The sequence below is a fragment of the Lacerta agilis genome, chromosome Z (genome assembly GCF_009819535.1).
Source record: "Lacerta agilis isolate rLacAgi1 chromosome Z, rLacAgi1.pri, whole genome shotgun sequence".
Lineage (NCBI taxonomy): Eukaryota > Metazoa > Chordata > Lepidosauria > Squamata > Lacertidae > Lacerta > Lacerta agilis.
The window spans coordinates 11,660,260-11,684,837 of NC_046331.1; the positions used below are offsets into that span (position 1 = coordinate 11,660,260).

At 43.7% G+C, this 24,578-nt stretch overlaps 1 protein-coding gene across 3 annotated transcripts; it reads left to right on the forward strand.

Moving 5' to 3' along the window:
• Positions 1-47: 47 nt before the first annotated feature.
• On the forward strand, positions 48-24,578 carry SLC31A1 (solute carrier family 31 member 1). Of its 3 annotated transcripts, XM_033137423.1 has the most exons (7): positions 66-147; positions 3,695-3,865; positions 18,469-18,643; positions 19,518-19,520; positions 21,310-21,382; positions 21,856-22,024; positions 23,524-24,578. In XM_033137423.1, the coding sequence occupies exons 3-7, from the start codon at positions 18,512-18,514 to the stop codon at positions 23,723-23,725; spliced, it is 579 nt and encodes a 192-aa protein (XP_032993314.1). In that variant the 5' UTR covers positions 66-147; positions 3,695-3,865; positions 18,469-18,511; the 3' UTR covers positions 23,726-24,578. The 3 variants fall into 3 exon arrangements, with proteins under 3 accessions (XP_032993312.1, XP_032993313.1, XP_032993314.1); XM_033137421.1 differs by lacking the exon at positions 3,695-3,865 and having other exon boundaries at positions 48-147; XM_033137422.1 differs by lacking the exons at positions 3,695-3,865; positions 19,518-19,520 and having other exon boundaries at positions 48-147; positions 23,524-23,725.

The following is a 24,578-nucleotide window of genomic DNA, read 5'->3' on the forward strand; positions in this document are numbered from 1 at the left end:
AATGGGAAGCTGGTTTCCGGGAGAGGGAGGCGGGAGGGCGCGTGACGCTCGCCCGATGCTGGCCAGTGAGGTGGCGCCTCCGCTCGCCGGGCGAAGAAGGGACACGTCTGAGGAGGTCGAGGGAAGGAGAAGGCGAAGAAGGAGCAGGTATGCGGCGGCGAGCGGAGGGAGCGAGTGCGAGGGTGCCTTTGCCGGCGCATCACTCCGGGGGGGGGGGAGGCTGAGGGAGGGAGGTGGACGAGGCAGGGAACGAAGATAACTGGAAGCAATTCCGTTTTTATATGTGTCCATATAGCTTATATGTAATCGTGCAAAATAATAAAACAAATATGATCGTTACCTCAAGAATAATGAATAAATCCCAAATGACAGAGGAGCAAGGGGAACGGAGGGAGCCCGGGGGCCTGATGGTGAAAAGGAGGAATGAAACGGGGGTGAAGAAGGGCAGGATTCCGAGGGGGAGGCAGAGCGCAGGAGGGAAAGGCGGGTGGCTGGAGCTCGGGAGGTGGGAAGTGCCGTTGTACAGTATTCCGATGTGTGGCATTTTAGTTCTTGTTTATTATTGCTTTCGTCTGATTTCAATAACTACCTTTGGGTGCATGTGCCACACAGTACACTGAAGTCACATTCAAAGCACATGCCTCCCTCCCCCAAAGGATCCTGGGAATTGTAGTTTGTTCCTCGTGGAGCTACATCTCCCAGCACCCTTAAAACTTAAGTTCCCCGGGCTGCCTGCACACACACCATACGTTTTTTTTTGAAGCATGCGTCTTTCCCCCAAAGAACCCTGGAAATCGTAGTGTACTGGGCTACAGTTTCAAGCACCCTTGAACTAAAGTGCCCAGGGTTCTTTGTGGGGAATGTGCTTTAAATGTATGACATTTGTGCAACCTACATACATTAAAATTACATTTCACCCTTCAAGTTCCCCAAACCCTTAACAGACTACAGTTCCCAACATTCTTTCGTGGTGAGGGGGAATTGTGTGCTTTTTAACAATGTAGTGTGTACACAGCCTCAGTTGTTTTACTGTGTAAGTTACTTTAAGGCAGTGTTTTTCAACCACTGTTCCGCGGCACACTAGTGTGCCGCGAGATGTTGCCTGGTGTGCCGTGGGAAAAATTGAAAAGTAATTATAAAATACTTTCTTTGTGTTTATTTGATTCCTATTCAAGAGAATTACTTTATATATAGTCAATATAGGCACAGAGTTAATTTTTTTAACATTTTCTAATGGTGGTGTGCCTCGTGATTTTTTTCATGAAACAAGTGTGCCTTTGCCCAAAAAAGGTTGAAAAACACTGCTTTAAGGTATCTGAATGCAAAAATGTCACTAATAACTGTAAAATAATAATAAAAAAATGAACTGAGCAAAGGAGAGCAAGGATGGGTGAAAGCAGGAGATGGGCAGAAGAACTCTGTTGCTGGATCATGCCAAAGGCCTATCACATCCAGCTTTCGGTGGTGACAGAGGCCAACCAGATGCATGTCCTCATGGAAAGCCCACTAGCAGGAGCTGAGTTCAACTACAGTGCTCCCCACCTGTGAATCCTAGCAGCTCATATTCAGAGGCAGACTGCCTCCAACAGTGGAGGGAAGACATAGGCATCATGGCTAGTAGCTGTTCCTAGCCTCTTAAAGTCATCGTGTGTGAAGGTGTGTGCGGAAAGGCGAGAAGGATGGGACCTGAATGTTGAATAGAAATGGGATTTGTAAAGTGTAGGAAACTGAACGGAATGGGTGACAGGATGAAGAGGTGGGTTAAGGGAAAGAACATGAGAGTGAATGATAGGCGAGAGACAGAGGCCGAATGAGAAAGGAGCGTGGTGGTAGAGAATGATCAGCTGGCTGGACTAGTAGAGGTTCCAATGTAACCTGCCATCCTAACTCTCTAGTTCTTTTATGTCCAAAAAGTTTCTTTGAGGGATTTTTCTTTTTAGGTTTTTCAAGACTGGGCTAGAAAGAATCTCAGTTTCCAAGCTGGTGAAGAAGTGTTTGCTGATTTGAAAGACAAACAGGCTCAGAATACAAATAAATCAATAAATCTGTATTGTATAGGAGTGGATTGTGTGAAATGTTTTTTTCCACCCTTGCTTTGGAGGTGGCAATATTGTAGGGCACTTCCTAGATAGGCGGGCAGGAGTAGGTGGATAAACATTCCAGGCATCTGGTTTCCCAGGCTCCAAGAAGTGTAAAGGTGGCACCTAGAGCTTCTCAGGCTTGAACTATCATGAGTGGTGCTGACTACTAAGGAGTAGGAAACCTTTTTTGCAGGTGTAGTCTAATTCATTCTGCCCAGAAATGCACCCTTCTGTTTTCTTCTTCTGTGCCTCAGGTTCCATTTCTGGGCTGTTGTCCAGGATCTCCTGGTTTAGAATGCCTGTGTGGAGAGTTGGCTAGGCACGTCTCCCAGAAGAATTAAGAACTGATTTTAAAAAAGGCTTTTACACTCTTGGAGATTAACTTTGTAAATCAAAACAAAAAAACACCTTTCTATAATAAGAGTCCCTCTCAAAATGTGATTTAAAACTTGAGAGTTTAGAAGCCAGCTGTATTTTCCCTGTCAATTGTGTCTTTGAAAACTGCATCACCAGAAACAGCAGATTCAAATTCTTTGTACTCATTCAAATCCTAACAGATGTTGGTTAGATCGGACAAATAGCTGAAGAGGAAACTGAGCTGGTGTAGCCAATAATGTGGGATTTGGTGATGCATCTTACTCTAAACACCCATGACATGTCATAGAAAATAATCCAACTCTGGGATCATCTCTTGAGTTTAATTCTTGCATTGAACAAGTGGTGTGCCTTTCATTCCCACACACTGCTCCAGTAATGTTTGCAGCTGAAGCCTACATTTCAAGAAAGTTCCAGGAATCAGTTAACAGAAGCATTGCTGATCTTTCTACAATGTCTTCTAACGAGATTGTAAAGTTTGTGTGGTCTGGGTAGCCAATTCAAAAATTTGTGGTCACCAGAACATGCCCTTGCTACAAAGGGCTTGCTGCACCACTAGAACACAGTGCAAGATGAAGGACAAAGATGCAAGGGTGTGCTGTCTTTCCCTTTCTCTGCACCTGCATCATCTTCCTCCAGCTGAGAGCCAGAAAGGTAAGACAGAGGTTTGTTTTGGCTCTTTGTTCACACCCAACAAGTGCAGAACTAAAGCAAGCTGTAGGCTTCTAACCATGTTTGGGACTGTGGAGAGAGTAATTATTTCTACCCCTCAGCAGCTCTAATGTCGGAAGAAGGCCTCAGACTTAAATCATTCACAAGGGCATGTCTGACTCCTTGCCCTGATAAAGAGAGCAAGCACACCCCAGATGTAGGGGTGGGGGAACCTTTGGTCCTCCAGATGTTGCTGCACTCCCATAATGGGAGTTGTGCTTCAGCAACCTCGGGGGGGGGGGGCAAAGGTTCTTCACACCTTTGTTAGAACAGTTGTTGTTGTTTTAAAAAAAACCCAGAAACCACATTGCCCTGTTCTAGCTGTTTGATTCCAGTCACTGTGCTATCCATCTGACCTTGGACTGTGTATTTGCCAGATTGAGAGTGTTTTCATGAGAAGAGGGCACAAAATAAAAATCAACACGAGGGCAACTTTCCTCCTTTTACTATGTACCTGCCCATGTCCCTGTGGTTCTTAAAGGTGGTATTCCTATTGACTAAACAGTCCATTTTTTCTTTCTTGGCAGTGTACAGAAATCATCAATCTGCTGCCAGGAGTTGGAGCTTATGCTTAGGTGTTCGGGAGCAGGGCTGAGCAAACAAACAACGGATAATTACAGTTGGTATAGATTGTAAAATTTACACAGGATAAGAGTTTTCTCTTCAGTTGTAAACTTTTGAAGTCATCCATAGTTAAGGTAAGCTTTTTGGTCTATTTTTAGCTTGCTAATTAATGCTTGTTTATATTCCAGCAGTTCATTTATTTTCTGGACACTAATTAGCTGGCAGATAGAGAATCCAATTAGTTCTTCTAGTTTCGTGAATAGTTAAAAGAAGGAGGTATTGCCGACCTAGTGCCCTAATTTATGAACTATTATGCAGTGTGTGGACTTCATTAATGTTCCTCACTCAAGGCAGTTCTCCACCTCCTAAAACCTCTTTGTTCCCATTGTGATGAATGTCTTATGAGAGGTTTATCTCTGACCCCCTTATCTCAAAAGGGAGTTTTGTCAATATGCCATGGTTGCCTTTAATCGTGGCATAATGATCTCTGCTGACAGGAGTGCCAGCAGCTAATAACTAAAAAAAAAAAAAAAAATCCTTCCAATAACACCTTAGAGACCAACTAAGTTTGTTCTTGCTCATACCAAGAACAAACTTAGTTGGTCTCTAAGGTGCTATTGGAAGGAATTTTTTTTATTTTTTATTTTGTTTTGACTATGGCAGACCAACACGGCTACCTACCTGTAACTGCAGCTAATAACGTAGTTCGCCATCATTCCTCCTCGGAAGTCGAGTTCAGTAAGGCTTTTGACAGTTCCCCATGATATTCTTGCAAACAAGGTGGTAAAATGTAGGCTGGATGAAGTAACTTGACTGGTTCACTGACTGAACCCAAAGAGTGCTAACTAATCATAATCATGGGAAAAAGTGACAAGTGGGGTACCACAGGGTTCTCTCCCGGGTCCACTGTTATTCAATGTCTTTAAAAATTACTTCGGTGAAGAAATTGATGGGGATGTTCATTGAATTGGCAGATAACACCAAATGGGACAGGTAGCTAATGGATTCCAGATGACCTTAACAGATTGGAGAACTGGACCCAAACTAACAAAATTAATTTCAATAGGGACAAATGCAGGGTTCTACACTTAGGCAGGAAGAACCAGATTCACAAATATAAGATCAGAGACACTTGTGAAAAGGACCTAGAGGTCTTAGTGGACCACAAGCTTAACATAAGTCAACAGTGTGATGCAGCAGCAAAAAAGCTAATGCAATTCTAGACTGCATCAATGGAAGTATAGAGTCCAGATCAAGGGAAGTAACAGCCCCACTCTATTCTGTCTTAGTCATACCACACCCAATATATTGACAAGCTGGAAGGCAACCAAGATGATCAAGGGTCTGGAAACAAAGACTTCAGGGGAACAGTTGGAAGGAGCTGGGTATATTTAGCTTGGAAAAGAGGAAACTGAGAGGAGATGTGATAGTCATATTCAAATATCCCAAGGGCTGTCACATGGAAGATGGAGAAAGCTTGTTTTATGGAGGGTAGGACTTGAACCAATGGCTTCCAGTTACAAGAAAGGAGATTCCAACTAAACATCAGGAATAACTTTCTGACTGTAAGAGCTGTTCAACAGTGGAACAGACTCTCTTGGGAGGTTGTAGACTCTCCCTTCTAGGAAATTTTTTAGCCCGCTGTCATGGATGCTAGATGCTTTAGTTAGGGTTGCCATATTCCCAATGGTGAAAATCTGGACAGAATTGTTGAGTTGTTGTTTTTCTTTGGATCAAAGTTGCTGAGCTTTTTTTTGGGGGGGGGGAGCATCTCTCTTTTGAGGGGCTTTTCTTAGATTTTTTAGAATATTTTTTTAAATAGCCCAACTTGCCATACATCCAGGTTTCCCCAGACATTTTGCCAATTCAGCAAAGAATCGCCCAGACACCATTTTCTAAACAATTCCTGGACATATGGGAGCCCTAGTTTAGTTGAGATTCTTGCATTGCAAGGGGTTGGACTAGATGACCCTTGAGGTCCATTCCAACTCTATAATTCTATGTTTCTATGAAATACTCTGGTCCCAGACCATGTACAGCTTCATAGAGGATAAACCATGGTGACTAGCCTAGGTGCTTCTGCTTTTTGCTTCTTAAACATTTTTTATTTCCTTGCAGTGGCATCCAAAACAGGCCTGTTTCTGATAAGAAGGGACAGTCTAATTTGTGCTGACTTGTCTGCTTACCCCAGAATAGACTTCATGTTTGTTGGATTGGGTGTTGTCAATTAAAGTTAAATCTAATTAAACTCAGAGTAGAGCAATTGAAATTAATGGACCTAATTTCATTAATTTCAATGGGTCTATTCTGAGTAAAACAGGTAAATTCCCCCCCCCTTGGTTTTTTCTTTCTTTTCCTTTTTTCTAGAATCCCAGGATCTATCAACCAGAGTCAGATACAAAGGATACACAAGATTTAAAGGGCATGTGTCTAAGTGCATTTTGAGCCTAGGGATTTGTTCTCAGTACTGTACAAGAACTGAACTGAGCTCACAGTCCTCTTGGTTAGCCTTCAGCTTTTTTCATTTCAGCAGATATGGAAAGAATAGTTGTTTGTTAAGCAACCAAAACAAAACAAAACAAAACAAAACAAACACCTTGTCGATCAACTGCAAGTCACTCAAATATCCACCAGTAGATTCCACTTTCTGACCCCCCCTAGTCTGTTCTGTAGTTACTCTTCGTAGCAGTAGGGTGGGAGAAAGCCTTGAGAGTACACAGTGATAATGCAAAAAGGCTTGCCTTCACAGGAATGATTCTCTTCTCATTGGAAAAATCTTGGCAGCTCTCCTCAGAGTGGGTGTTACTTGAACATAGGGTCCACAGCTAGAAAGCAGTTGCAAAACCCACAAGCGACCCATACAGAGAGTCACTCACAAATGTGCATCACATGCCTATATTCATGTGCCTTAAAGTTAATCTCTTCTTGTCCCTTGTTAGTGTCATTTACCGATGCCTGTATGGAGGCTTCCAAACAGAAAACTATTTTTCACTTAATCTAGAGTAGCCTGTGGAGTTATTTGGCGGGGCAGTTAGGTTTGGGTCATGTGACTTTCTAGGCTAGCAGTGCTTAATCACAGGTCATACAGAATCTTTAATTGCTAGAAATAGTGGCACATTGAGGAAGCAGGCTGACTTGCTTTTGGTTAGTTGCACCCCCCTTTTTTTGCTTCTGTTGCCCTCTCCCCAAATATCTCTATCAGAATGAGCTCAAGTATCAAACCTCCCTGGGGGTGATGGCTTGGAAAAAGAGACACTGTGAAGCTGAAGCAGCTTTTGGGGAGTTAATAATTACCCTCCAGGTATACACAGTGGGTCTGGATGCTGCACGTCAGTGCCATTGAAAGCTGCTGTGTGGAAACTTTGATCTGCTGGGGGATTGTTGGCAAGGGCGGAATGCTGGTCTCCTGCCAGCTGTGAAATGGGGAAGCAGATGGGGAGAAAGGAAGCCCCCAACCTTTGCTGGCCTATTCAGGATTTCTTGAAAAGCCTTACGTGTTTAAGAAAGTCAGGAAGCTAGATTATTGGAACTTGCAAACCTTTATTGTTCTGACACCAAACAGGAGTTCACTCTTTCCCTGTGCTGATTGGCAGCAGGCTCTCCCAAGACCTCAGGTCTGTCCCAGCTACCTGACATCCCTCTTAACCTGGGAGTTCCTGCATGTGAAAAATCAGCTCTTACATTGAGCTATGAGTCCTCTGGGGACCATGTAGCTTGGATTGCTAGTGGCAAAGGCAAGCTGCATTTCCTACTGGCTGTGCCATATGTGCAAATCTTTATCTTCGACCACTGCAATACCTTTTTTATGATCAAATGCATGGCATTTTGTCACAACATGGCCTAGCTACCACTTTATCTTCCCTCCCTGCACAGCCCTCCTCCAATCAGCTGCTCACCTGACAGATAGAGGGTAATGTTCAAAGGCTATAACCTTTGAATTCAAGGAAAGCTTCTGAAGAAGGCGCAGTCTTGAGAGGCTTCTTTAGCAAGGCAGCAAAAATGCACCACCAGCTTGACACCATCCATTGCAGAAACAATTTTTTCTTTGTTAGATTCCCCCCCCCCCCGTCCCAGAGCTCTGTACCCATAACTTTAATGTGTGTTTTGGCAGATTGAATAATCTGCCAAAACACAGAGTCTGCCTGTCTGCTGTTCTCTCTAGGGGGTGAGAAGGACCTTCCTAACACAAACCGAACTGCTCATTGTTCCATTTGGCTGAGGCCCTTCCAGGTTTTGAAACCCGATGATGCCTACAATTGCTAGGTGATATACTAAAATAAAGAATGGGTTTACATACATTTGTCTGTGTTTAATGCTGAGTCTTTACAACACAGGAAAGGGCCATAGCTGAGTGGGAGAGCATTGGCTTTGCATGCAGAAAATCCCAGGTTCAATCTCCAGCAGCACCTCCAAGTTAAGGTTAGGAGAGAGCTCTGCCTAAACCCATGGAGAGCCACTGCCAGTCAGGGTAGACAGTATTGAGCTAGATGGACCAATAGTCTGGCTCAATCCTATGTTCTTGCTGTACAAAGTGTGTAAGATGCTGTAGGGGTACTTTGCCATTCAACTCTGAATGGAACTTCATGCCTCATTTCTCCCACCTTGCCCCATTTGTCCTCCTTATGTTTCTAACTTTTCTGTAAATTGTCAGAACATACTATCTTCCGTTATGTGGTCCTCCATCCAGATTTCACTGGCAGTAGTGATGGTTCATAGGAGGTACCTGCTATTCACTGCTCCTGGCTGTTGGCCCCCACAGACACCTGCCCCAGCAAGCAATGGACTTGCGTCAAAGGCTCTAATCTGCCAGCCCACTGGCCTTATCATGCCAAGACAAAGTTGGGTGCTGTTCCAGAGTTCAAAGTTGCACAACAGTTGCCTGTAGCCAAAGGGTTGCAGCGCTTCTTTGGGAGACGGGGGGTACAGGGACGGGTCAGGACCATTGCTCCTGTTTTCTTCTGATCCTGCAGTGGCTTTTGGCAGAACCCCACTGTAAGCAGGTTTACCATCTTTTTTGTGGGTCAGGCATGGGCAATGGTCTAGAGGGTGGAGCTTGCCAACTGGATCTTTACAGCCTGTTTCAATAGCTGTAAATAATAGCGGCAGCAATTCCTTTACAATGACATTCTAAAGGCTTAGTCAGAGGAGAGGTGCAGAGGTATTGTTTCCCCTAGTAAGTCTTACGTTGTGCAAGGGCACAATGTCCATTCTCTGTCACCTCATGAACAACAGTATTGAGTTTGCAAAATATCTGTGGGGTTTCAGGAAATAAAATTGCTCCTGCAGCAGGAGCCAGTTTCCCTGGTGTTTTTCTTCCTGTAACTTAGATTCTTGCCTTGATATGGTCATTAGTGTACCACCCTGTGCCTCTTTAAGTTCTCCCAGGGAAAAATAGTGATGATCTGCTGAGGGAAGAGGGGTTTGAATCTCTTACAATATTGCTCTGTGCCCTGTAGTGTGGTTGACATGGCTTTATTGCTTACCTGGGTCCACCTTGCACATTACACAGGCTCTTGTCTGGGAGGAGACTGTCTGAGGAAGGGCTGTAGCTCAGTAGCAGGCAACTTCAGGTAAGGCTCAGAGAAACCTCAGTCCAAAAGCCTGGGGAGCCTCTGCATGTTAATAATAATTTCTTATTTATACCAGGCCCGTCTGACTGGGTTTCCCCAACCACTCTTTCTGACTTTGTATAAGTAAGTATCCTATGTTTCTCTCAAATGTTAAGCACACTCTTTGGTGCAGAAAGCCTTGGTGTGTGGCCTGAAAAGCCTTTCCTCTCTTGGTTTCAAGAAGTCAGATATTGTTCTTTTCTGTCCTCTTTTTTCCTGCCTGGTCTGTGCTGCTTCTTTCCAAATGGCAAGAGTGAATGCAGCAGCCTCCCCTCGATGATCCCCTGGGCTAGGTCAGGAAAAATTGCTGCAGTGCTCGCTCATTGTTTGGAGAGTAGAGTATGTGGTGCTGCACTATAATGTCTGAATCCTCTACCTCTTCCAATGTGAGCAGATGAGGAGGAGGAGCTTCTGCTGTGTCTTAGATTGGTTGTGTCTTAGATCAGAAGAAAACACAACAGTATTTTTTGCTGTCTGGGGAACACTTTGCTGTAGGATATACTAATTCTCATCCACCTGGGAGGAGAGGAGGAATTATTTGCTGACAATGAGCTAATTGCAGCTATGAAGCAAAATATACAGACCAGTTGCCTTTGAGGTTTGGAAGAAATTGGGGATTGAGGCCACAATGTGTGAGAGACTGTATTTCAAGAATTGAATCTGAGCTGTATCACACATTAGAGAAGCTGTAAGGCACCTCTGAACACTCATGAGCTTCTGTGTTCTGACCCCTGACCTCAGGTTCCCAGTAGTAGAGGCAGTGCTCTCCAAATACTTTAATCTGCGCTAAAAATATCAAAATTGTCAAGTGTGGGATTGGAGTGTGGGAGAGACATTAAACAAAACAAACACGACTGAGCAAAATCCTTATCAACTTCATGATTATAAACATGCAGAAACATGATCCTAATAGTATTAACTTCTTTTTAAAGTTTAAAGATAACCTCACTGGCAGGATAAGTTGTAAAACCTGTACCTCTGGTAAACGTAGACCTTTAGATTATTTCAATGCAGCTGGGTGTGACTTGCCTTTCAAGTATGTTGCTGCTGCTGTGATAATTGTCCCATCATAAATACTTTCTGGGCTGGCAGCTGATTTCAGGCTTTCGGAGTAGCCAATAGCAGGGTGGTAAGCTTCAACTTCCTGCCCATGGAACTTGGTCTCTAGGTGCATAAATGTGCATGCACACATACAAAAGGCCTAATAGAAGTAGTGAGCCGCTATAAGAAATGACTCACAAGGTCATGCCTCTGTACTGTTCAATTAGTCCACATCTAATACACAGGACTAGGGCTGAGCTGAAATGGAAAAGCATATTTCGTGGGAAACAATCACCCCTTGTGAATGCTACTGTATTTTTCTGTCTATAGGACGCCCCCGTGTATAAGACCTCCCCCTGTTTTAGGAGACTCAATTTTAGGAAAATGAGGAGAGATGGCACAAAGTTGTTGAGCCTCTCCCCCCCATGCAGCTGGGGGCAGGAAACACTTCCTAGATCGTTTCCCGCACACAGCAGCATCGAGGGAATTTGCGCTCCCGCTAGCCATTGCGCTCCGATGCCACCGCGCGGGGGAAAGAATCCAGGGAGCGCCCGCCGCACACTGCAGCATCGGGGGAAGTTGCGCTCTCACCAACAAGTTGGCTGGCGGTGCGCAGCTTCCCCCCCCCCCAACGTAGCTGCCGCCAGAAAACATCCCCCAGATCGCTCCCCACTCGCGGCATTGGGGGAAGCTGCACTCCCGCTAATAAGCTGGCTAGTGGCACGCTGCTTCTCCCCCCACCCCCATTCCACTATCCATGTATTTGTGGCAGTGTGGGCAAACACTTGGATCAAATCCTGTTGTGGCTCTTTCCATAAATATTCTTCCCCTCAACAACTCCTTTTTGCAAACTGCTGAGGTTCAGGGCTTGAAATGTGGTAGTATTTACTTTGGAGAGGAAGTGGTTAATACTTGCAAAAGGATGTCAGGAAATTGAATAAACTGGGAGCAGCATTCTGGTCTCATGATGTTGAGATTAAGAGTATCCATTGCAATTGGCAAGAGAGAGTGTGAATTAACAGCTCTGGGGTCCCTCATCTCACTTTAGCGGCAAAAGGTTAGTCTGAAAAGAGCTTGGCTCATAGGTAAGAATCCCTAACACTGTGTTTACCTGCCAGCTTCTGCCTCACCTGTATGTATTGGCTGTTATTTCTAACTCTGCATGTGTAGTAGGGAATCTCTTCCGGTTAACAAGGACAGAGGGCTAATTAGATGCTCCCCAGCATTTGTTTGAAGTTTATATCATTTGTCCTGGGAGATAGAAGGGGAATAATTTACATATGTGTGTCTGAGCTGTGGACTATCTGCTGTCTGCTTATAGGATGGATCAGAGCGCCAGAAATAGCAGCTGTATCTCACTACAATCTGGAGAGCATTCCTAACTAGCATTGTCTGCTCATGTGGAATTGCTGCAAGATGGGAACATCCCAGTGTGGCAAACCATTTGTTATCTGCCTCATTGCATGGCTGCTATTTTTCCAAACTTGGGATCTGGTGGGGAGGGAAAAGGTTATGTGTGTGTTGAACAATCTGGTCACAATGGAAACTCAAGAAGGTGATGTTTAACTCTTGTTCTTCTGGGAAGACCTGAGGGCAGTGATTAAAGGGCAGAGGGATATGTGAGTGTTGAATTTTTAAAAAAATATTGTATTCTGCATTTGTAAATGCTCTGCATCTGTAAGTGTGGGGTGAGAAGGAAAGTTGATTTGTGCTTCCTTGAACAGATACATGTTGGAGGAGGGAAGCTTCCTGGTGCTATAATCTCCTTAGCAGTGTAGTGTTTTGATTTAAGAGATTTTGTTGTTAACCATTGGATGTGTGCTGCAGTAAAGCTTGTTAGCCACTTGATTATTATTATTATTTTTATCTTAAGGGTTTTGGTTCAAATCTATTTTTACAGCTGCACATTGTCGGCTGAAATCCAAAGCCCTACTTAGACTCACCCAAGTGTTTCCTTAGACCCAGTAGGACTTTTCCCTTTTGAACAGCTGATGGGCTGTGCCGCAAAACTGGTTTTGTAACTCCCCTGCAGTTTTGCTATTGAAGTGTGTGTGTGTGTGGGGGGAGTACTTTAGGTGGTTTACATGTCCTGTATAAGATAAGCAAAATTTATTATGTTTATATGTGGGGGGGGGGGCTTTTTAAAATAATAATGAAAAAAACAACTTGTTCTGATTCTGCTGGTCCTGAGGAAGGAGTGAGATCTGGGCAGGACACTTTGTCCACTGGATAGTTGATTTGGTTTTTGCCTGGTACCAACATTATCAGCTTTGTTGTGCTGAGCCTGTTTGCTCAGGCTTTTGGTTTTAATTTAGATCACACTTAGATCAATTTATAATCTGGGTTTTTTGTGTTCATCTTCTAGTTGGGTGGGGTAGGATTTGTTGTTTTTATTTTTGTTGGATGGACACCTATAGGCATTCTTGTTTACTGTACAGTGGTACCTCAACTTACGAGCGACTCGACTTCCGACGTTTTCGACTTCTGAATCAGTTCCGGAAGCGAAAAAATGGCCACCGCTTCCGAAATTTTCGAGTTACGAAGGGGAAGCGGCGGCACAATACCTCGACTTATGAGGTTTTCAATGCAGTTTTTTTCGACTTGCGAAGTTTTTTTCCGTTCCGAGATGGCGCCTTCGATTTACGAAGATTTCAGCTTACGAGGGCGCCTTCGTAACGGATTATCTTCGTAAGTTGAGGTACCACTGTATTCTTATTCTATGTATATAAGGTTGTATCCAATGTTTGGCCTATTGTAAAAAAGCAAATACATTTAATTCTTCTGAGCTTCTAGGTAATGCCTTTGTATCCTCTCTAAATTAATTTCCCCCCCCCCACAAGCTGAGCCATTTTGTTTTCTCTTTTCCAACTTGTTGAGGCAAGATATTTGCTCTTCATATTCTCTCTCTCTCTCTCTCTCTCTCTCTCTCTCTCTCTCTGCCTCCTCTACTGGTCCTGTAAATCGTTCCTGCCAAGATAAACCTGCTTTTGCATTAATAAAGCCTTTGAACTCCAGAAATTGTGATTATTTCAATCCAATTCACTCAAGCTACAAGCTCTCCAAAACTTACCAAGAGTTGTTGGCATCTGTCTCGAGAGACAATTGAGTTCATCTCTGGGGGTAAAGTCATTCTGCTGTGTTAGCAGCACCAAAGTCACCTCCCCACAGTGTAAGCCCGGGCAGTGTATATGGAGATCCTGGGCTGCCCAGACAACAAGAATTGCCTCTCAATCTCGCTGTTGTTGTCCAAAGGAACACAGAGTAATAAATACGTTTGGTACCAGCTTAGCTGCAGGAGTTACCAGAAGGAGGCATGCAGGGCACCATCCGAGTAGACCAATTGAAATTAATGGAGATGCCTAACTTAGGTTTATTAATCTCAATAGGTCTATCCAATTTAGTTGAGTGCAACCGAATGTTTTAAATGATTTATGAGCTGTTGGGTATTTTTATGTTTTTGTAAGTTGCTTCTGAGACTTTTTTGTAGAAAGTAATGAATAAATGTAATTAATAATAATATTTACCCCACACTTCCCCCACTTTGTTGGTGCACATGCAAAAATAATCCTACAAAATGAAAAAAAAAGTATTAAGGTTGCAATCTTGTGCCTTCTAGGGCTTACTTACATGGGATTTGTGTTGTAAATGCATAAATAATTTTCATAAAATAGGAATAGTTCTAAGACTCAGGCAGGTAAAACTGAATCTAAATAAAGAAGTTAAAAGTCATGTAGTGACAGTCAAAGCACCATTGAAACAAAGTTTTCAATACATGAAAAAGCGAAGTGGCCTGACAAATCTCCAAGTGGGGAGGTGCCACTATTGAAAAGGCCCTGTCATGGGTACCTTTGTAGCTGATTTTCCCAAATGGGATAAACAGCAGAACCTCCAATTTGGTCCGGTTTTAAAAAAAATTTAAAAAAAGTTCAGTGGGACATGTTAAACATAACTACATTGGCTGCAAGATACCATTTATATGTTGATAAAATTCAGAGAGAATAAACCTGAACCAGTGGGTTCAAATTGGAAGAAAAATTATTTAGACCGGGGATGGGAAACTTCTGGCACTCTGGGTAGTGTTGGTCTCCAGTTCCCACTCGCCCCTGCCAGCCCAGACAGTAACCAGGGATGATAAGCATTGTAGTCCAATAACAGCTGTAGACTAGTTTCCCATCTCTGACATAAACATTAGGAAGAACCCTGATGTTACAGTAAGCGGAGGTTTGATGGACATTTATTAGACTCCCTGTATGTAGTACTACATTTACGAAGTGTTAGACTACAGATTCCTTCAAACTCAGTGGCTCTATGAGACCCTCTGCATGCAAAGCATGTGTTCCGCACCAGGCTACAGCCCTTCAAGGACCAGTTTCTGTATTTAAAGTTGCAACCTTGGAGCTATACACAGCCCTTTAATATGCATGTGAGTACATGGTGTGCGCTTGTAGCGGGGGAGGTTGCCTAGCACTGGAACACATTCAGCTCTTGATCTTCATGCTTTTTCATCATTTATGCTAATGTGCAGAGCAGACACAGTGTCGAGAGGTAGAGCCCCTCCCTGCCCTGAGATTCAGCTGCCAGGATTCACTTGGTTGCCCAGGCTGCTTGGAAGTCCTGCCTGCGGCAGACAATAAGGTGCTTTCAGGCTGAGCCACTGGCTTCCTGTCAAGAACCACACACTTTGCTTTGGGGGCTGTAGCTCTGCTTCTGCACTTGACTGGCTATGTTGTGCAGGGATCTCCTTTTGCAGTAGCTGGAAAATCTCTGAGCATCTGGTATTGCTATGTAAGGTGTGGGCCTTGGCATGTTTGTGGGGCAGGAAAGAGGCTCTCACCACACATCAACGTAAGTTACTCACTATTATTTTCGTATATTCTTATTTGATACCCACCTTTTTGCCTGATGTTACGCAAGGCAACTTACGGATAAAAAACAAGAAGGCTTAAAAACATAGAAAAGGCAGTACCGTATATACCCGAGTATAAGCCGACCCGAATATAAACCGAGGCACCTAATTTTCCTACAAAAACCTGGGAAAGCTTATTGACTCGAGTATAAGCCGGTTCACCTTTGCCGCTGTGGAGGAGGAGGAGGAACAAGCAGCCCGAAAGCAGCCCTTTGGGCTGCTCCTTCCTGTTCCTCCTTTGCCAAGTTTGCATTTTTGCGAGCAGTTCAGGAATGGAACAAGCTGCCTGGGGAGAGTAAAGAACCACTGTTCTTGTACGCTTCTTAAGGAATGGTTGACTGGGGAGAGCGGGTGGCGGCACGAGCGGAGAGAAAGGGCTTCTTTCTTGCCGCCCCCACCACCCGCCTCACTCAAGTATAAGCCGAGGGCAGCTTTTTCAGCACAAAAAATGTGCTGAAAAACTAGGCTTATACTCAAGTATATAAGTAATTAAAAACAACTAAACATTCACAAAATTAAAAGTGTGTGTGTGTATAAAATCTATTAAAACCATATCAATAATTGCAATAAAAACAGCACAGCACCAGACCTTTCATTAAAAGCAGTCAATTCCCCCAAGCCAAGCCTGTTGGAACAAGAAGGTCATCACCTGCTGGCAGAAGGACAACAAGGAGAGAGCCAGTCCAGCTTCTATAGGGTGGGAGTTCCAAAGTCTGGGAGCAGACACCGAGGATGCCGTCTCCCATGTTTGTACCAAGCATGCCTGTGAGGGTGGTGGGACCGAGGGCCTCACTATTACTACTGCTGTCGTCACCATATCGAAAGTCATTCAGAGCTGGGTTGGACCCTGTAACATTCCAACCTTTTACCATAGCTTCCACCCTTGTTTTTGGCCTACTTGGGAGACTACTTGGTTTGCCCCATGCATAGGGATTCTGTGGCCCTCCTGATGTTATTTGACTCCCCATCACCTTAATGGACAGGGGTGGTAAGAGTTGTACTCCAACAATATCTAGAGGGCCACAGGTTGTAAATATTTATTAATCTGTGGATTAACATTGCAAGGTGATTTGTGAACATATTCTTAAAACCAGTTTAAATCATTTCGAAAGCAATAGAACAACTGTGTATAGGTTTAAAAGCAACACAGGATGAACACCTAGGCAGAGACCTTTTCCTCTTGTTGAAACAAAGATGAAAACAAAAAGTATTCAATTGTTTCTGGAAAGTACAGATGGCAGGTGCCTGAAATACTATTATTATTATTATTTATTATTTATTCAACTTATACACCGCCCTATACCCGGAGGTCTCGGAGCAGTTCACAAAATATCTCAAGAGGAAAACTCAGGAAGGACATGGCTCTCTTCCTGCCCCACTCCCCAAATATGTTACTCCTTGGAAGTGCCATGGCATTATAAACCATAGATCCCCCTTATCTAGCTGAGTTTTCCTGACTCTGAGAAAAGGGGGGAGGCAGGAGTTTGTGTCCAGTGTCCATCATTACTAGCTTCCTTACAGTACCTGTAAAGTACCTTCTGTACTACATAGTTTGGACCACTATATGGTAAACGTTTAAACATCTCCTTGCTTGGATTTCTTACCACTTTTCCTCCTGTGGAAACAGCTACACCTTGAATGTTGGGAAGCCGCATTTTCTCTCTCTTTCCCTGGAGACTATTTGATTATCTGAGGCAATGAGATTAAAAAGATTTCAGTCCAACCTTCTGTGCACTTAACCATCTCCCGCCTCATTAAATTATGAAGACATGGGGGAGGCTGTTGCTCTGGCAATGGGGACTAGATGGCTGGGGGCAGCCGATGTCCTTTTCTGCTGCTGGACAACGCCTTCACCTAATGTGACTGTAGAGATCTGTTCCCCATAAAAATGTCCAGTTGCCAATTAGAGGGGAAAGTTTCCATGCATTTGACTTTTGAGTTGATGTAATTTAAAATAGGGCTGTAGCATAATTAAACCCTGTGGCAACAAAGTTATCTTTGTAGATGTTTGTGGATAACTCCTGAAGTTCCCAAGCAGAGATTTGATTAAAAAAAAAAAAAAGCATGTCCATTTTTGCTTATTCCTGCTCCCAGTTGCGTCATAGAATTGTGGGTCTGGCTACAAGGTGACCAGGTTCCCTTTTGTCCTCTCTGTGTCTATGCAGTGTAGGAGGGTGCTCATTGGGCCTGGTGGGCCAATGTTATGAAGAACATCAGTAGGTGGAGCCTGAATCAATAGGTGGAGCCACCTGCTGAGTTCTACAAGGGCAATACTGAGACTAAAAGGAAGAGTCTGGGCTGGATGTAAGTAATGAGACAGGCTGGGGCTGGCAGAGGACAAACTGTGTTTGGTGGGGCTGTCCCCTGTTTGCCTTACTATGTCTATGACAGCCTTGGAAATTATTGCGGAATAGTTCCTTGCCTGCTACATACATTTAACTACCCTCCAGCACCCCATCCTTCTCCACTTCTTAAATGCGAATTCCTTCTGCCAAGCTACTAAGGGACTCTTCCATGGGCTCGTTGCCCTTCACAGCTGGGAGAGGTGAATGGGATAGCCTTGTACTGCTCTGTCCATTATAATATTGGTCAGGGGTCGGCAACCTAAGGCCCATTGGCCACAAGCGGCCCACGGGGGTCATTTAACGGCCCCCCCGAGCTGAGCAACTACTGCTTCATGGCCCGATCTAAAGTAGGCTGTAGCAGCATCACCATATAAATATATGGGAGGGAATGAAAAAGAACTGGGTCCCCAAATGCATGCTTGAGTTAAAGTTGGGTCCCAGGTCTGTAAAGGTTGAAGACTACTGCTGCATGTGACTTTGGGCCACTCACCGGCTTTCAGCCTAACCCCAGAGTGGTTGTGAGATACAATGGAGCAGAGGGGGGAAATGATGGAATATAAATAAAAAGCACTTTTAATGAATGCACTTCTCCATATACACGTTAGCTGTTCTCACATTGCGCAGTCTTCCAGAACTGATTTCCATCTCCTTATAAGGTCTGGAAACTTGGTTTTCGGGGGGGGGGGGATTAAAAGAGTAATGAACATTCCAGTGTTTGTGTAGAATATCCATAGGCTTGGCCTAATGGCCAAGTTTCTTAAGATTAGCTACAGGTATGCCTCTTCCTCTAGAGGTACTCTCTTCTTAATTTCTTCTATTGTATGTGTGTCTTCCAGGCTTCTACAGCATCCCCTGCCCTCTAGTTCCTTGGGGGTCAAAATGTCCAACCATCACATGGCGCACATGGGCCATGATATGAATAGCTCAACAACGCCCACCCCAGATCCTCACGCACACCATCATGCCATGACATCATCGGGGCATATACATGACGGAGGGATGATGATGATGGTGAGTAGAGCTCAAGCAATACCTCTGGTGCAGAAGCTGTGTGACAAATTTGGCCTACCAGGCCTCCGCATTGGATGTCAGGTGTAGGGCAGGCAGAGATGTGCTGCTTGTGCACTTGAACCTTGCAGAAAGTAGGATTTAACTCCTGCTTTCTGAATGGTAGGGTATATCAGCAACGTCACCAGATCTACTAAAAATCTGTCCAGGTCCAGAAGGACAGAGAGAAGCAACAGCACGCACATCCCACTTGGACTCTTCAACGCTGTGGGTGCCGACTGCCAGTCTTATGGCCTGTTTGTGGCCCCACCAAACTTTAAGCAAGATGCTGGTCAACACTAACAGCAAGCCCTGTGGCATCCTGATTGGTGACTTTTTGGTGAAGGTGATCCCTGCCTGAAGCAGGGCTTGCTGATTGGTGCTTGCAGCAAGCCACACAAAGGTCAGCTTTGAAGTTGGGTCACCTGACAACAGGGTGATGTTGAACGATTGACAGGTAATTTCAGAGGGTCTTCAGACCTTAGTGGAACTGCAAGTGTCTCTGAGATGAACCTCCTTCCATCTCATGAATTGGGAGTTCAGCTGGTGAGTGCAAATGGCAACTGGAGAGTGCAAATGTTGACCACCCTCTTCTCTCACATGCGCACATTCACCACCCTTGGATCATGCTGGTAAAAAAAATAAAAAATTGTCCAATATTATAAAGAATTATACAATAAAAAAGATGAAAATAAAGAGGAGATAAGGCAATATTTGTAAAAATACAAAATTGGAATTAATATAAAAGAAGAAATTAAAGAAATAGACACTCCCATATCAATACAAGAAATAAAAAATTTAATTGAAAAAGGTAAATCAGGGAAAACTCCAAGACCAGATGGTCTTCCAATAGAATATTATAAAAAGCTAGAAGATATTCTGGTAACCCCACTACTTGAAATAATGAATTACACATCCCGGACACCTGGAACGAAGCTTATGTCACACTCCGGCAAAAACCAGATACGGACAATGAAAAAATAGCAAACTAGAGACCAATTTCCTTACTAAAAGAATGGGTAACGTTGGAAATCCTGGGGATATTAGATCTTGAAGGATTCGATAATCAATTCAGTTGGCACTCCTATTTGTTATATGATAAGGTTAAGGTCCACAGGGGTTTTCTAAATCATCTAATGAGAAAATCTCTATATAATATTTGGACGAAATATAGAGGAATTTTGAAGCCGAAAATACCCTGTGGGCCTCACCAGTAGAAGTCATCACAGTAAGAAAAACGAATATGGAGGGGAGGTGGGCCACATACAAAATACTACTAGAAAAACATCAAGAGGAATGGTCTTTAAAGAAATATGAAGATGTTAAAGAATATCTGAATGCCTGGCTACAATATTATCAAATCCACCAAAGATTCATAATAGATAAAAAATCGGGTCTTGCAAAAGAAAGATCAAAGTTTGAAAAAGAATTGGTATATAGTAAAGGAAGATATATTTCACGTATGTATGATTTATTGTTAGAATGGGATCTCAAAGAGGAACAGGTGAAATCGACAATGGTTAAATGGGCGCAAGACCTGGGTCACAATATCTTAATGGATCAATGGGAAAGGCTATGGCAGGTGGATATAAAATTTACTGCCTGCTATTCTCTGAGAGAAAATGTTCTAAAAATGATGTATAGATGGCACCAAACACCTGAAAAGCTAGCCAAAATGTATAAAAATAGATCGCCTTTATGTTGGAGATGTGATAAAGAAAATGGATCTTATATGCATATGTGGTGGCATTGTTCAGAGGTTAGCTTATTTTGGAATAGTATCTATGAGGAATTGAAGAAATTATTGAAATGTACATTCAAGAAAAAACCAGAATTATTTCTATTAAGTATCGTTCCAGATGAGCTAAAAAAATCAAAAAGAACATTACTACTGTATGGGATAACAGCGGCCAGAATATCAGTAGCCAGAAATTGGAAAAATAAGATATTACCTAATATTATAGATTGGCAAAATTTAATGTTGGAATGCCTACAGCTAGGAAAAACTACTGGAAGGGTAAGAGAACAGTTAAAACAAAAAGTCCATAAAGAGTGGAAACTATTTAAGGATTATATGGTGGATAATGGTATAGGAAGATTCCTATTAGCAGAATTAGACTGAACCAGATGAAAAATTAAATGAGAGTTAAAAATAATGAAAATAAAAGTGTATAACTGTGCGACAAACTCAGATAAAGAATATCAGATGCAGCGAGACTAATTGGAAGTCTTTTTATTTAACATCAAGAATATTTTACATTTTGGAAATTATGTTAAAAAAAATTCTCTGAATTTTGTATTGGTTTGGTCTTTCTTGTTACTATTGTAATTTTCTTTTCTTTTCTTTTTTTTCCTTTTTTGATGTGCTTCATCCTTATTGTTGTTGTGTTTGTTATTTGAATGTTCTTAAAATAATAAAGTTCCATACAAAGTTTTTTTTTTTTAAAGGATCATGCTGGTAAAGAGGGAGGCAATGGGGTGGGGCTGGGTGAGTAGGGTGCCACTCCAATGAATTTGCAGTCTCTGTGGTTCTAGTCCCATGCAACCTGTTTGAAACTGTGATGCCCATAGACCCTGCCACTCACAAAGTTGCATTGTGGCATTAAATTGACTCTTTGTTTCTTGCGCAGGATATGACCTTCCACTTTAGTTATAACAACGTGCCTTTGCTGTTTTCCGGGCTTGTCATCAACACTGCTGGAGGTGAGTGAGTGATTTACTAGGTGCCATTGAGATGGGTCAAAGTATCTGTTGCCCAAGCCACAGTCTGGTGGAGGAGTGGGGGATGTTGGGCCAAATTCAGCAACAGGCAGGAAAAAACATCAAATAATCTGCCAATACCCTCAGCAGTTTTCAAGCGGTTCTTACATGGGGGAGATGGGGGAGAGAGTTTGGGAACTGTTAGATTTACTGATTTATGTGTGGTAGATCAACTTCAAGACTTGTTCCATTATCCAGACCTCCTTGGAAATGTTAACAATGGGGATGGGCCATAGCTCAGTGGTATATCATATGTGGTCCTTCTGAATAACTTAATGCTGGAATCAATGTTGCTAAGTAACAACCTCAGCCAATCAGATTGTAGTATCACTTGAGTGCTTTACCTGCCTTAACTGGAGTGCTGATATCTCAGCACGGAATAGATCCAGGAACTTTCCTCCTTCCCACTCTGCTAGAAATGGCTGGTGCATTTGTGGCCATTTTCCTCCTGGCCATGTTCTACGAAGGCCTGAAGATTGCCCGAGAGAGCCTCCTCCGGAAGTCGCAAGTCAGCATCCGCTACAACTCCATGCCAGTTCCTGGACCAAATGGCACAGTCTTGATGGAGACACACAAAACAGTTGGGTACGCACACTCTTTCCATCTACAGGGGACTTTAACATGGGAAACCCAAGAGGGGCATAACAAGTTCATGGTCCTTTCTGACCTAACTCGCAGTACTTGTGGTATCTCACAGCTTTTTTCAGCCTGGTGCCCTCCATATGTTTTGGACTACATCTCCCATCAGCCCTGACCACTGGGGTCATGCTGGCTGGGTCTGATGAGAGTCAAGAGTCCAAAATTATCTGTGGAAGATACCAGGTTGGGAAAGGCTGCTGTAGAATCAGAGATGAAAGACAGCCGGATCCACAGTGCAGGTTGCAGCTGCAGTATCCCTGGCAGATGGTTTTAAATACCATCCACACAGAAAAGTCCACCACCTCTTGAGGCAGACTATTCCACCAGGTTATATCCAATGTTAGCTGTCCTACTCAGAGCACCCGTTGAAACTGATGGACACATCTAACTTAGGCTCGTTAATTTCAATGGGTCTCCTTCGGGTATAACCTAATTGGATACAACCCCTCTCAAACGTTTACCCCAAAACCTGCTTCCTGCCCACTAATTCGTCTTGTTTGCTACATTTATTTATTGCCTTTTCTTCCAAAGAGCTCAAGGTTTGGCATACATGGTCTTCTCCCTCCCCACAACAACCCTGAGAAACAGCGACTGACCCATGGTCACCTAGTTAGCTTTGTGACTAAGTGAGAATTTGAACCCTGGTCTCCCATAATCAAGTCTTACACTCTGTTTCCCACTCCACTCTTGTTCTCATCCTGTCCTCTGGCGCAATAGGAATCAAGCCCACTCCATCTTTTGTGTGACAGCACTTCAGATATTTGAAGTTGGCTATGATGCCTCTCCTTAATCTTCTCACATTCAGGCTGAACATTCCCAGTTCTTTCAACCACTCCTCATAAGGCTTGGTTTCTAGACACCTTACCATCCTGGCTGCCTTCCTCTGGGCATGCTCCAGTTTGTCAATGTGTGTCTTAAAATGTGGCACCCAGAACATGGCTTGACCAATGCAGAATAGAATGAGCTGCTATTTTTCATGTTCTGGATGCTTTGCAGCCTAAGATTACGTTAGTGTTGTTTCTGTACCACCCTTCAAGTTTAGCTTGTGATCCACCAAATCACCTAGATCCTTTTCACGAACGCTGCAGCCACCCCAGTCTCCCACATGCTATACTTGCAACCAGATTTTGTGTGTGTGTTTCCCTAAACTTCACATTTATTCCTGCTGAACTTCCACCCTGCTGGTTTCAGCCCTGTTGTGTCAGAAACCAAAGTGGGCTGCTCCTTCTCTAGTGGGGGTGGGGTGGGGGTCAGGAGCCATTCTATGCTAGATGTGTCAGTTTAATTCTATCTTATTACACCTTGTTGCTTCAGTTCATAGGTCATTTATAGATCTTATCCCTTTCTGGCTCCAAAGTCTGCCATTTGTAGTCAGTCCTTGCCCACCCACCCAGCATGTACTGAATGTTTCCTTTCTTTCTCTCTCTCTCTTTCTAATTGGTCAGGCAACAGATGCTGAGCTTCCCTCACCTCTTCCAAACCGCGCTGCACATCGTCCAGGTGGTGGTCAGCTACTTCCTTATGCTTATCTTCATGACCTACAATGGCTACCTCTGCATTGCCGTGGCAGCAGGCGCTGGGACAGGCTACTTCCTCTTCAGCTGGAAGAAGGCTGTGGTGGTGGATATCACAGAGCATTGCCATTAACACCAGGCAACGGGTCCAGGCCTTTCCCTACAGCCTCTGGCAGGGACCAGGTGCAGCCCCAGTATTACTGGAAACCAGGCCAAGAACATCCCATGTGATGCCCCCCCCCAACTTTCTGGGGATGAAACCTGTGCCTCTCACTCCCCCCCCCCCCATTTCCCCCTCCTTCCCAATAAACATGGGCTCCTGACTGGTGGAAAGAGTGCTGATTGCCAGCTAAGATAGCCTGCTTAGGATGGTTGGCTTTATATGCTAGATACAATTAGTGTGCTTGATTGTGCTTTTTTGTTTTTAGACTGTACCATGATTGAAAATAGCTGGCAAGCTGACAGGAAAATTATTCCACGTACTTTTCATAATACTTTCAAGTAGCATATGCTCTCTCTTTTTTTTGCAGGGGTGGGGTGGACAGGGTGCAAGTGGATGGCCATACTCAAATCAGTGGTAGCATAAAGGTACAGAGAGCTTCAGTCATTGTGCCAGTACTTCTTTCTGGTAATATAACAGAGGCCTGTGCCATTTGCTTGGAGGCTCTTGATCACTTGTTTCCTCAATGTTTGAGTCTAGTATTGTGCTCTTCTCCCAAACCCCCAAGCCAAGCAGTTTATGCTGCCCTGGTTTTGGGCAGCCTGTTGCCTCTGGTCCAGGAACTGGTGCAGCACCTGCTTTCCAGAACAGCAGTGGGCCTCTACACATCAGCCAGGGGTAATAGGCCAACTGCTAGGAACAACACATAGCTCATGTGCAACTGGGACCTGCTGATTTAACGATGGGTTGTGCAAAAATGAATGCAAATGAAACCAGTTTTCAAAGTAGCAAGTTCTATTTTAAATAAACTGATGGAACAAAACAC

Excerpts from the sequence above, each read along its gene's own strand:
- SLC31A1 (XM_033137421.1), top strand. The coding sequence starts at position 56 with ATGCTGGCCAGTGAGGTGGCGCCTCCGCTCGCCGGGCGAAGAAGGGAC. Across the intron at positions 148-18,468 it reads AGAAGGCGAAGAAGGAGCAG|GCTTCTACAGCATCCCCTGC; the intron begins GTATGCGGCGGC and ends TGTGTCTTCCAG. Across the intron at positions 21,383-21,855 it reads TGTCATCAACACTGCTGGAG|AAATGGCTGGTGCATTTGTG; the intron begins GTGAGTGAGTGA and ends CCACTCTGCTAG.